Source organism: Pantherophis guttatus, chromosome 1 (assembly GCF_059756535.1).
Source record: "Pantherophis guttatus breed Tessera chromosome 1, ASM5975653v1, whole genome shotgun sequence".
NCBI lineage: Eukaryota > Metazoa > Chordata > Lepidosauria > Squamata > Colubridae > Pantherophis > Pantherophis guttatus.
Window position 1 is genome coordinate 212,517,410 of NC_142063.1, and position 13,348 is coordinate 212,530,757.

Sequence of the window (13,348 nt, forward strand, 5' to 3'; positions counted from 1 at the left end):
TTCCAACATATATTTGACACTTCCATATACATCTTTTATGGTACATCATCTTACAAAAGTCCTCATTCAAGTTATAATTCCATGCAAATTTCAGTCCTTTACTCCACATATTCTCTAGTTGATCAAGTATTATGTTATTACCAAAGTTTTGGTCATGTCTTAAATATATTAGTCTTCTATACTCATTTGCAAGATTAATTTATGCATCTTAGCAATCACATGTAGTCATTAGTACATAATTGTGCAAAACACGTCCAACTTAAAATCAGTTTTTTATAATAAAATAAAAATTCTTCTTATCCAGTTTAAATATTAATATCTCTCCAATTAAAATTCAGTACATTTTAAATTCCAACTATATTTCCAGTGCTGCACTTTGAGAAAGATCTATAAAAGCAACAATTCCTTAAAGAAGTCAGACATGCTTATTTGATTTTAATGTGCTTTATCCTAAATAATAATGTTAAACAAAAATTGGTGTAATTGTTTTTGGAAGAAAGCACACTACACTCTCTACATTAAATATGATGCTCCTTGCAATCCTGAAACCTAATTGCTCTCTTCCAAACAGGAAAGTATTTTAATTTTCTGTATTGAACTAATAATCAGGTGGCTTTATTCAACTTCCCAAGCTGAAGACCAGCCAGATGTTGCACTGAGAACCCTTGCAGGGTATCTTCCAATACAAAATATGTGCTGTGTTTAATTTTTTGTAAAAATGAGTGGAAGGCAGCAATAATAATGCTTTTTATGTTTCTGCTCTGGGCCATAATATATTTACTAATAAGAATGTGACATCGTTACATGATGTGGCATAACTGTAAGAGAACGTCGCTTGTTTTGCTTGTAAATTTCAGCTGTTTTATTGCTTGTAAGTTTATAGGTTAATACAACGTGTAATAAATGCCATTTTTCTTAATGAGACATAACATTAAAACAATGGGATATCTGTATAATACTGTTTTAAAAAATTAATTCAATCCTTTTCAGAGTCACGACTTGAAGGATGGCTATCATTGCCTGCTAGAAACAACACAAAGAAATTTGGTTGGGTAAAAAAGGTAAATAATACAATTTTTAGGATGTTACTTTGACATGATATGCACCACTAGGTGCTATTCAAAAACAAAAGAATCAAACCATTGTTTCTGCAATTGTGCTGTTTTTAAGAAATTATGAGCCTGGCTATGTATTACAGTCAAAGACTGATTCACTAATAGCATAAGAAGCTATTAGTGAAGAAGCTATTATCTTGTAGCTATTGTGCTATGAGATAAGCATACACAATCAGAGAGAGTTGTCTTTTAGTTTTGTTTGTTGACTTTCTTTTACTTGGGTAAATTTTCAGTGGGGAGTGCTAGGTGTAGGAGCTTAGAAAATTTTCAAAAGCTGTGCAGCGGAAAAAGGTACACAACAGCCCTCCATCCAGATGTTTAGTTTTAGGTTGTCCTAACTTAGAGATGAGTGGTAAGGTAATATGTCGATTGTTGCCCAAAACTTATGCAAGTATCAAGTTACTTATCCTCTCATTTTTTTAAAATTTCATTTATACATTGTACATTGTTGTATTTTAAATTTTTTGTACTGGTTTCATGCTATATTTTTTCTATGGAAACTGCTGATAGTTGTTTTTATTGCAGTGGCATAGAAATATATTTAATAAATAACTAAAAACTAGGATATTTTGTTTGAAGTTTAAGATGAAATATGTTTTGTAGGAAGAGAGGCTATTCTCTTATATTTTGACTAGCCAGACTGGAAGATACCTGGTCCTTACATTTCCTTATTAAAATAACATTTTACATATTTTCATTTTGTCAAAAAGTTGCCATACAAAATTTGATTATATAAATAAAACCAATTTGCAATTTATACTTATATTTGTATTCTTTAACAGTATATTATAGTCAGCAGCAAGAAGATACTATTCTATCATAATGAACAAGAAAAGGAACAATCCAATCCATACATGGTACTGGACATAGAGTAAGTATTGTGATTTTTTTTTTTTACGTTTTGAATATGGTCAATATTTTTGTGATTCTGGAACCCTGTCAACAAAGTCCATCTTTCAGTATGGTGAGTTAGTTAAAATAAATTAGATCCCTTTGATGAATTTGTAAATATTCTACTATACTCTACCAACCGATTGTGTAAAGCAGAGCAACTTTAGCAAATCTGAAATTTGTGTCATTAAAATACAGTGTTTTTAGGGTTTTATGATTTTAAATGGTCATAAATTTAATAAATTTTAATGGGCATTCCATTAATCAAATTTAGATCATTAATCCAAAATGGATGCATGGGGGAGAATCCATTCTACAGACAGACATATTGTAAGTGGATGGAACCTTGAGAAAGCTTTAAAAATCAAAGTTTGGATTAAGAGCACAATTGAAATCTTATTTAAAGTCCAAGATGAGCTCTATGAAGTAAATGGGAAAACTTCTAGAAATGTTGCTGCATGAAGGCTTCATGTTTAAGCGATTCACGGTTAATTAACTTACATTTTTGTTTCATATCTGCATTTCTGCTACTATAGCAAACTGTTCCATGTTCGACCTGTCACACAAACGGATGTGTACAGAGCAGATTCTAAAGATATTCCCAGGATTTTCCAGGTATCCCTATTTAAAAACTTTTAACCAGATATAATGTAGTCAAAGACGAGATGCCATGTTTATTAGACAAACTTGAAATAAACACACTGAGGGGCAATTGGTAGTACAGGGGTTTAAGGCACCCTGTTATTAAGCTGGTTATTAAGACCAGCTGCCTGCAATTACTGCAGGGTTCGAATCTCGCCAAGGCTCAAGGTTGACTCAGCCTTCCATCCTTTCTAAGGTAGGTAAATTGAGGACCCAGTTGTGGGGGCAATAAGCTGACTTTGTATAAATATACAAAAGGATGAAGGCTATTGCTGAGCACATTGTAAGCCGCCCTGAGTCTTCGGAGAAGGACGGCATATAAATCAAATTAAAAAAACAAAAACTTGTTCTATAGGATTTTTTTTTACTCAAAAAATCTTGCAAAGAAAAAAGTGGGGGAAACTGCCTGAATTTTTCCAGATTTTTTGTGAGGCATCATATCTTTTACTGAGAATCATATTTTTTCTTCAGCAGAAATAAGTTATTTTATAACCACTTTATAATAATTATAATCTATGCATGCTGTCAAATTAGGTGGTGAAAACCACTGTTTTCCCATGTTAAGAATAGAAGAAAAATCTTGCTAAGAATTACTGTGGGGAGGAGGAATATTTAAGAAGCATTTGAAACTCTTCCATAATTAATCTTTTGTCATTAGATAGATGTTTTCTCTATCTGTATTACTGACTTTTTTCCCAATTCCAGATCCTGTACGATAATGAAGGAGAAAGTAAAAAAGAACAAGAGTTTCCTGCAGAATCATCAGGGGAAAAATCAAATTATATTTGCCACAAGGGACATGAGTTTATACCTACCCTTTATCATTTTCCAACCAACTGTGAAGCTTGCATGAAGCCTTTGTGGAACATGTTCAAACCTCCTCCTGCTCTTGAATGTCGCCGTTGCCATATCAAATGCCATAAAGATCACATGGATAAAAAAGAAGAAATAATAGCACCTTGCAAAGGTAAGCTTTGAGCGTTCCTTAGCGTTCTCTGAGCTGGGTTGTTTTCTTGCAGATGTTTCATTACCCAAATTAGGTAACTCCATCAGTGATGATCAACCTTGAGCTACACATATTCTCCTTTAAAGGTAAGTTTAAAATAAATAAAATCCAAGTTGATTGCAAATTGATCCTTAGAAAATTTCAGAGTCCATAGTTAGATTAGAATTTCTTAAGATTAAAATGACCCAGAAGAATATGCAGATTTTCAAATTCTGTAGCAATCTACCACAGAGATGCACAAAAGCCAAGGATGTCCTTTAATTAGGCTGTATCATTCAGGCAAAAAATAACAAAATGCACACTCTCGTGGCATCAGAGAATCCAATAAAATTTAGATGGCTTATCTTGACTATACTTGGCTGAATTGTTCAAAGGCTAATGCTATGAAAAATCTTGCTAAAATTCTACCTCGATTTCAGCTGGAAAGTTGCACATCGGGTTAAACTACTGCCTTTTCAACTTGACTAGTTTTGATTGGACAAAAATGCTGTTTAATGTGTAATTTAATGTGTTGTTTTTTAAAAAAAAATTAAATACATTTATTTTTCAAAATAAGATATGGTTTCTCTTCAAATACAGTGTATTGTACTAATACGATTCGGTTCTAAAGTACTTGTTTTTAATATATTTCAGTGAATTATGATATTTCAACTGCAAAGAATCTATTAGTGTTAGCTAATTCTACAGAGGAACAGCAAAAATGGGTGAACCGCCTAGGAAAAAAAATTCCCAAAAAGCCTCCAGCACCAGATCCTTTTGCACGATCTTCACCCAGAACTTCCATGAAGGTCCAGACGAGCCAGTCTCTCAGGCGGCCAAGCAAACAGCTTCCACCAAATAAAAAAGAAAGCTTTCCCCCAAGGTAAAAAATTACATGTACAAAATTGTGATAACTTTTTAGAACACTGTCCTGGGCACTTGAGGGAATCATGCCAAGTATTTCTTTGATGAGCCACTCTCTTGTGGCTGAATCCTATAGACCTGTGGATTTAGATCTTAGGAACCATGGATCCTTTGCTTCTCTCATCCAGTGTCTGAGGGAACGAAAAGTTTTTGGTTTATGCAGATCTCCTTTATAGTAAGATTATTTGATTTAGAAAGTGAAATTTAAATCTTAGAAATTCCAGGTCTGCATTTTTATTTTATTTATTTAGCATATGGTATATCATACATGAACTAGCAATATATACTGTATTAACATTTCACCTAGCATTTGTACTAAAATAGGACCTAGGATTTTCTACATGACACCTTCTTTTACCTTTGTGACAGAAGTGGGAGTTTTGTGACGAGGTTAAGAAGACATACAGTATGTTAAAATGTATCCATAGCAATGAAATGCTAGGTTAACAATAACGCTAGGAAGGTTTGAGACAAGCATTGATTTTATTAGCAAAAACTAGATTGCTTATTTGGAGCCTGCGGTATACAGATAAATAGGGCTGCACAGTCCATGTGCAATATCTATAAGGCCTGGGAGTGCAAATATAGCACCTGCCTGCAACAGGTGGAAACAGCTGCATCTTCTCTAAAATCATGCCGCAGGTGCCCTACTGCCAAATTGATTTACAGTTTTCTTTGGCTTGCTTATTCCTATTGGATGGGCCACCCCTTCCTCCTCAGTTTTTCAATTCAGGGTAACAGTGTAGAATAAATCATCAGTGGAATTTCACCCATCTTAGAAAGGCATAAATAAGTACCTGTAGATCTGAACCCAATAGGAAATATTAGCCCACTTGTTCACTTGTTAAAAGTGTAGCAGCACATGATATGTTTTGGGTTCCACTACTTCACCACAGTTTTATTTTATTTTTTAGTACTGAGCCTGCCCTGCGAATTATTCTTCACTGAATTGTGTTTTTTCTATACTATATTCTTTTATTAATATATCAAGAGTAAGTAATAGGGAATTATGATTGAAGTACAGATGCATGTTAAGTGAGAACTAACTGTGAGAATTTGGCTACAAAGCGTAAATGACAATATTTTGAAATAAACAGTATTTGTATAATAATTAGCTTAATAGTTTATTTAAAATACTAAGCAGTTTAAAATGTATTACATTTGCATTACCCAACTGCTATTACCTACAATGGCCCATGCTTCATTAGGGAGCTGTAATCTAAAACCAAAATATTGTCATTTAACAACCAACCAGTTTTGAGTCTGTTTAATGGCGTGAAAAGCATTTTGTGTGCATTTCATGCTTTGCCCTGTTTTTTTTTCTTCTAATTGTTGCATATAAATTATTGAAGAAGCATAGATAATTCCTTTTGATGTTTGGAAAAGACTGTAAAAATAATGGAGTAAGTGTTCTAATTTAATCCAGAGAAAACTATACTTTTAAATCCGTTTGAAATTATGAAGTGGCTTTAAGTGTTACAGTTCTCTTCTTGAATACGGAACCTCTATTTTTACTAGTAATGCTAAGATCAGTATTCTCCAAGTAGTCATAATTAAAGTTTGAGGCAGGAAGTAGAGATCTGTAAAATCAATCCAGGAACAGAAAGTTCCAGAGGAATCTGGAAAGTCCTATTTCCTCCTGGGTTATGCTGAACCTTCTCCTGGACCATGTCATTCTACATTCAGTGACTGAAACAGTTATTTGACAGCAACTTATGTTAGGTTGCACCTAACATTTTGCCTCAGAGGGCACACTGTCCACAGTTTATCCCACTATCCTTACAGGATAGATCTAGCTTACCTCCTATCTTAGTCTCAGGGTAACTGGTGGGTTTTTCCATTTGCAGTAGCACCCCAATGTGTGTGCAAGTGTGTGTATGCATAACTATAGAATATTGTGTGTGTAATGTTACACAATTGATACATGGTGTGCATAATACAAATGATATCAACTGCAACCTAAATATCAAAGTTTTGGGGAATATATGTTTTTTATTAAGGAAATATGCTTTAGGTTTAGCTTGTTCCTTCATAGATTAATATGATAAACAGCAATGTAACTTATTAAAAAAAAGGTGGATAAAAGGTTGATTTTATACAGGTATAAATAGAGATGTTCTTTCATTTTGACTGCCAAATGCATTTTAGTTTATAGTTCAGTAGTGGAATTTACAAAGGCAGTTGATATGTTTTGACAGCACAGCTCTATTAATTTAGCAACATTTTAAAATATTCTGATTCATAATCAAATAGTGTTGGTTAACTAATCAGCATCTGAAAAAGCAAAAACAAAAGCCACAGATATCTTTACAAAAAATAGAAAGGGTAGGCTTTAATTTTGAAGAGGATGACATATCTGTTGGAGACTTCAGTGATAGATTTACACAATGAGATTGTCAACTTGCGAAGCTTTCAAGTTGCCATGAGCAGGAGGGAGGGAGAACTGAAGTGAATGCGCTTGATCCTTCAATACCCTGTTTCCCCCAAAATAAGATATTCCCTGATAATAAGCCCAATCGGGCTTTTGAATGCATGGCAATAAGGCCAAGCGTTTATTTCAGGGTTCAAAAAAATATAAGACAGGGTCTTATTTTCAGGGAAACACAGTACGTTTTTCTGATTTACCAAGGTGCACCTCAATTCCCGTTTATTGAACTTTCAATCAAAATCTCATGAAAGATTCTTCGAACTTATTCAGCTTTAGAGCAGGCAGAATGGACAGTTGTTTTTGTTCTTCTTCTCCCAAATGCCCCATATGAATTGAGATGCCACCACATGATGCCACAATGGATACTAGGGACAGAGATCACTTATACCCAAATGAGCTATGCTGCAGGAAGAACCACTGTGAGGAATTCTGTATGATCAGAGTAAAATTTGAAGGACACACAGGAGTAACCGAACTTTAGATTCATTTACTTAGAACTAAACCATTTAGCATTGCATCTGAGATAAGCAGATATGCAAGCCTAATGCGACATTCACATAGTTGCTTTAATCACACAAAGCCATCCATTTGTTTTTACATCTTGGTGGTGGTGTGGGTTTTTTTGTATTTTGACACATAAAATTGCCACAAGTCTACATTTGTAGAGTAAGGTCAGTATGAATTACTTAAACTTACTTGCATACGCTTTACAATTTGTATACATTCTACAACAGAGATAAAAGCACGTGATGTTAAATCATATTTTTCTGTCAAACTTTTTTCTTTAAGTGGTAGTATCTGTCTAAAGTTTTATGGCCAGGAAGTTATATTCCAAGGAAATTGCTGATTTTTTCCCTCATTTCTGCCTCCTTGGAAAAATTCTGAAGCACTAGCAAAGTACTTTCAGAAGTAAGATGAGGTGACTCTGTAAGATTTGTGAGTGCCAATTCTTCATCATTCCAGTTTGTAAGCACTGACAATAAATGAAAACCCTGGGTCATTTGTGCTGGGAAATACCATGCATTCCATACATTATGAGACACACTTTGACATCCAGGAGTTAATTTTAAGAATGTACATAAGACTTGTGCATATGATTCTTACATTTTAACCAATATCAGAAATGGTAATAACATGCACAAGAAAAATGTTTCAGTAGTTTTGATGTTCAGAATTGTCCTTGACTTGGCTCACAATAAAACCTCATTTTCCAGATTGATTGGTGTGGCATGTAGAGACTGGGATTGGTCATTTGATGATATTGATTTTGATGTTGATTTTAATATTGATGATGCTGAGGACGATCTTGATGATAGCGATGATGATAACAATGTGTTTATTCTAAAGAGGTAAATGGATGAATATCTGCAGGAGAATGCATTGGTTTTATTACAGCATGCGTTTTCAATTTTTCCCAGTAGAGCTATATGTGCTGGCTTAAAATTTAATAATAATAATAATTTGATCCATGCATGATTTTTATTGCCTTGAAATTATAATGTCAAAATCCCTTATATATTTACATGTGCTTCTTATAGTAGATTTTTCATGTATGGCTGCCTTTGTGCAAATCCACTTTTGAACATTCAGATCTATTCTTTGTTATGTCACATGTTGCTGCAAGCTCATATATAGGTGACAAGGTAAAAACTTGATTTTCCGTGCTTTGGTGTATCTTCGTCATACTAAAGTGTGGTATAACTTGCTTTGCAAATATATTACACTAGATAATCAGCATAGGAATGATAGAACTTCTTGCCTCCATCCCCCAACAAATTATTTAAAGAGGCTGGATTTCCTAATTTTCAAATCAACTTCAAGAGGAATATAATCTTTCCTTCGAATCATTTTTGATTGGGAGAAAGATAGTCAGCTATATAAATATTTTAAATAAATAAATGAAATGTAAACTAGATTCTATTCTAATACCCATCACGCTATCGCCCAAAATTAAACAACTTTTTTCACTACCACCCTAGAGATTTTTGGACTTTCTGTGTCATACATGGGCTGCTTTCCTCTTGACCAAGAGTATCTGTGATTGAGAGTTCTAAATTTTGCCCCATTTTGCATCATTCTCTGCATCATCTCTGATCCTGCAACAGCTTTGTTATTCGGTTCCCTCTAGCAACAAAGTGAGTTGTGACAATCAATTTGAAATGAGAGTGACAAAATGCTGGGTATCTGAAGGAAAGAAATTAACTGCTCCTTAAGATAAATACATAAACAAAGAGAAATCTTTTGCTTTGCTAATGTGAACCAGATTGGCTGAGAGATCCAGCATTGCCTCGTTGCCTACCTCTATTTCCTTAGAACCCACAGACTATGAATTTGAATTTACTATATTTAAACTGACTGAGGTCTTTTCTTTCCTTTTTTTCCAGCTAACTGCCTTCTGGGAATGCAGTTTTCAAGGTGATCTTCATCCCTCTGAAATAAGACTGAAACTTCGTACCTTGAGTTATGACTGCCGTTGACACCAGGCAGCTCAAGAGCCATGGGAAGCAGAAGGAGGCCCAGGAAAGGAAGTGGGGGATATGCCGCAGGGGGGAGGCCCGGCGCAGGAGTCAGGTGGGTAGGGGGCAGGTGTGGAGTGCATGTGATTAGAGGAAGGCTGTGAAAAGAGGCGCAGGCTGCATGCAATCACAGGGAACCCAAGGAAAGTTGCACCCTGCACCCATTTTCTAAGGCCTCCCTGAGCTTGTACATGTGCACACACATACACAGGCTCCCTGTGCCCTGTTTCCATGGCCTCCTTCCCTGTGATTGCATATACCTTGCACCCTCATTCCCTGGCCTTCTGAACTTGCACCACACAGAGCACCCCATCCCCAACTCACATGTGGCCTACTCTGGGTTACTCAAGGCTCCCCCCCCCCCAAGCACCCCTGCACTCCTTACCTGGGACTCCCTCTGCTTCCCACTTAATGACCTGCAAGACTGCATTTTGGGCTATCTACTACTAGGGACAACCAGGACTTAGTGATTATGGTCACCAAGCAATCATGTGGCATCGTGCTTTATCACACCTCACAACCCCCCCCCCCCAACTGCAGTCGTAACTCAATGACTACTTGCATTACAAAGATTCTCCTGTATCACCAAATATGAAGAAATCCCTTTTACCACTGGTACTGCACTGCACCGCACCTCCCCGTGCCTCCAGCAGTGCCTGGTATCCCCTTCCTTCTGGAGATCAAAGCAAGGAAGAGACTTCCATCAATTGGAATGCCCTCAGCCAGTGCCCTCTGCACAAGCCGTGGGCCTTGACCTTCTCTGATCATCGTGCCCTGCAAGCTTCTGCCCTCAAGGCCTGGAATGGTAAGAAAAGAAGATCTCAAGAACGCCCAGGAGGAAGACATCAAGTGTGCTTTGGACAGTGGCCTTGCCTGCCAAGGTCAGTATATTCCATCTGGCCAAACAGGAGCAGCTGCCAGGTCTTTTGTTTCCAAATAACGCTTAATAAAAATCAGAGCTTTGGTTTTATTATCTGCTCTCTTTTGTTGCTATATTGTGCCTGAGCTACTGTGATGTTTGCTGTCTGTTCTTCACATGTCTCTCCACACCCCCCCCTCCTTTCCTCTCCACGCCTTCACCTATCCCTTTCTCATACGAGAAAGCTATAAATCTGGCTTCCGTGAAAAACCTAGAAGTCGTGGCTTACTCTTTTCTCCAATGTGTCTCCATCACCATCTTTGTGTGTAAAAACCAGCTTCTTCGGGTGAACGACACTCCTAGTCTGCAGCCAAAACAACAAAATGTCTCCAGAGCAAGAACGTCTCACTCACAGACCTCTTGAAATAAAAATATATTTAAACATTTGGGGGTGGGTGGGTGGAGGAGAGAGATTCTCTTGAAGCTCTTTCCACAAAGACTCAACAGGGATCAAAATGATGAGGAGTCGTGAAGAATCCATCCTTGTTCAGCTTCTGGAGAGAAACGCTACCAGCAACTTTGCCAAAAAAAAAAAAAAAAAGCAATGAGTGGCAGGGTTATATCAGATCGATGAAGACTGCATCTTAAAAAGTGACCATTATACTGTGTGTTGTATGTATTTTGGTGTTTAAATAAACACATTGTATTGTAATGCTGCAAAAGTGTTTTTAAAATTTTTTCCCATTTTATTTTTATACATTTATTCATATTCCATTAGTACAGTTTGCAACTATGCACTTGTATAAAGCCATAAAGTTGACATTTATATCATTCATACTTGTTTATTCAGCATGTCTGCACTCAGCAGTTAAATATAATGAAAAGTCCCAGGTATGTACTTATTACCTAACAAGCAGTCCCAAGTCTTGTTTTATCAGTTGTGAATGCCTTAAATTAATTTTGTCCCCTTAAAGTTTATGCTCATTCCTGATATTTAAGAGATAAAAGAATGCAGAGGTTTACCAGCTCTTAAATGCAATTTTGCTTTGTTGCAGAATAATAGTGCACTATGTTTACATGTAATAGTTTATATCAATGTCAGTCTATATGAATGTGTACCTAATAGGTTTGAGAGGGAGGGGAGGGGGGAATCAGCTAAACATTGCTTCCAGAAACAATGAACTGGTAGTATTAGAACTAATATATAACTTTCATGCATAGGTATTTTGAAATCAGTTCTTTGTTCAATTCTCAGTATTAGTCACAGACTTTGTATTCTCCTTATTAAGTGCTATGATTTTCACTTTTTTTTTTCATACTATCTTAGCTGTGTGTTTTATTTCTGGAAAAATATAACTATTTTTACATTTTCATCGCACAATGTTTAAGGAATTTTACAATAACTGAAAAATACTGTAGATGTATTTTAAACCTTTCAGTCCTATTCTCTAAGCACATAGCTTTAGCAACAGGAAAATAATCTCAGTTTTGTGTTTGAGAACTTGTGGAAGGAAAATGCGCCACGGAGGCACTTAATCTATTTTTTTTTATGTTGTACAGAATATAATTTGTAAACTCATTCATGCCATGTCCATAATTTATCCCACAAATGCATGTTTTATATAGAACTACAGGATGCTATGTTAAACACAATGAGAGTAAAAAAAGAAAGAAAGAAAAATATTGGAAACTCTACTTTGGGATTTTTTTAAAAAAATGTATGCATATATATGCACAGGTGTTGTATGATAACAATGGAATGTAGAATCTATTATTTGAAGAAAGGGACTGATACATTTCACTAGATTTTGTTTTTGTTTCAGTAACAGAAATTGAGTATTTAAAATGAGAGGACCAGGAATTATTTGGTATCTATCCTCATAAAAATTGGAATTGGTGTAGAATTCACCAAGCAGGACTCCTACATATGTCCCATTTGTTTGTGCAGTTGTATGCGGTTACGTCTGAGCTCATCACACGCTTAGATTGGCTCATTCAAGCCTCACTTGTTAGGAGTTCACTTCAGTAGATCACGCACAAGAAATATCAATTCACTTGGACCTATAACATGGGTGTTTCCACTGAAAATCATGTACCTATAAAAGGATCTAATAATGCATATCCTAGCTTGCACATTTAAATATACTTCTATTTTGGTTAATTTTTACAATTTCATGACACGGTGAAAGAATATTGTCTTGTGTGCTTGCTCTGAACAGTGAGTGTACAACAAAATATATTAGGAAATGCATATTTTGCATACAAAACTTACTGTTTAAAAAATGTAAACAATAAACCTTGTTTCAATTCACTAATGGCATACATATTTTATATTATAAATTGTTATTTGTGGGATGATCTGAATTGGAAGAAATATATTTTTTTTAAATAAACTATTTGAGTAAGATACTAATATTAGCAAGTTGATTTTTTTAAAAAAAAATAATAATGTGAATAACTGCATTGTACTTGAAACCTGCATTGTATATAGATTCAATTGACTCTTACATGGTTATGTGAAAATCTATATTTAAAAAGTAATTTTATTTAGTGACTTTCAGGCTTTTAAATGCAGACCAGAACTTTGCTTTTAGAAAGAAGCCTGAGCATGATTTCCTTTTTATCCAAAAGAATTGGATAATCCTTTTTATCCAAAAGAATTGACGTTTCAAACATCCTCAAAGAAAAATCTTATCTTTGCTGCATCTATAATTAATTGCTTCTTAAACAGTTAGGAGATGGAAAAAGCAAAGCTGTAAATGTCCATATCAGCTCTGTTGCAGTTGGGAGCAGAGATAAAAATCCAGAGTATCTAGTTGCAAATTTTTTTCCAGTTTAATTGGAAGGAAATTCTGTCACACATTTAATTCCACAATCTTCCTTTGATCCAGAGAGATAAAAGATATTGCCAAACTATGGAGAGCCACAGAGTAAGTCAGATTGCCATTACCCACCAGAAGCAATTCTCTAGGAAAAATGATGATTTTG

General features: G+C 35.3%; 1 protein-coding gene across 5 annotated transcripts in view; it reads left to right on the plus strand.

Annotated features, from left to right (window-relative positions):
* Positions 1 to 10,471, plus strand: part of ROCK2 (Rho associated coiled-coil containing protein kinase 2) — a 94,669-nt gene extending 84,198 nt beyond the window's left edge. For 3 of the 5 annotated variants that reach the window (XM_034432100.3, XM_034432103.3, XM_087882392.1), the window contains 7 exons: positions 991 to 1,061; positions 1,898 to 1,986; positions 2,543 to 2,621; positions 3,354 to 3,615; positions 4,288 to 4,516; positions 8,200 to 8,334; positions 9,370 to 9,506. In XM_034432100.3, the coding sequence (XP_034287991.1) occupies positions 991 to 1,061; positions 1,898 to 1,986; positions 2,543 to 2,621; positions 3,354 to 3,615; positions 4,288 to 4,516; positions 8,200 to 8,334; positions 9,370 to 9,373 (869 nt within the window). In that variant the 3' untranslated portion in view covers positions 9,374 to 9,506. Of the gene's footprint in view, positions 1 to 990; positions 1,062 to 1,897; positions 1,987 to 2,542; positions 2,622 to 3,353; positions 3,616 to 4,287; positions 4,517 to 8,199; positions 8,335 to 9,369 lie in introns of all 5 variants that reach the window. The other 2 variants (XM_087882391.1, XM_060689289.2) reach the window with 1 other exon arrangement.
* The last annotated feature ends 2,877 nt before the right edge of the window (positions 10,472 to 13,348 follow it).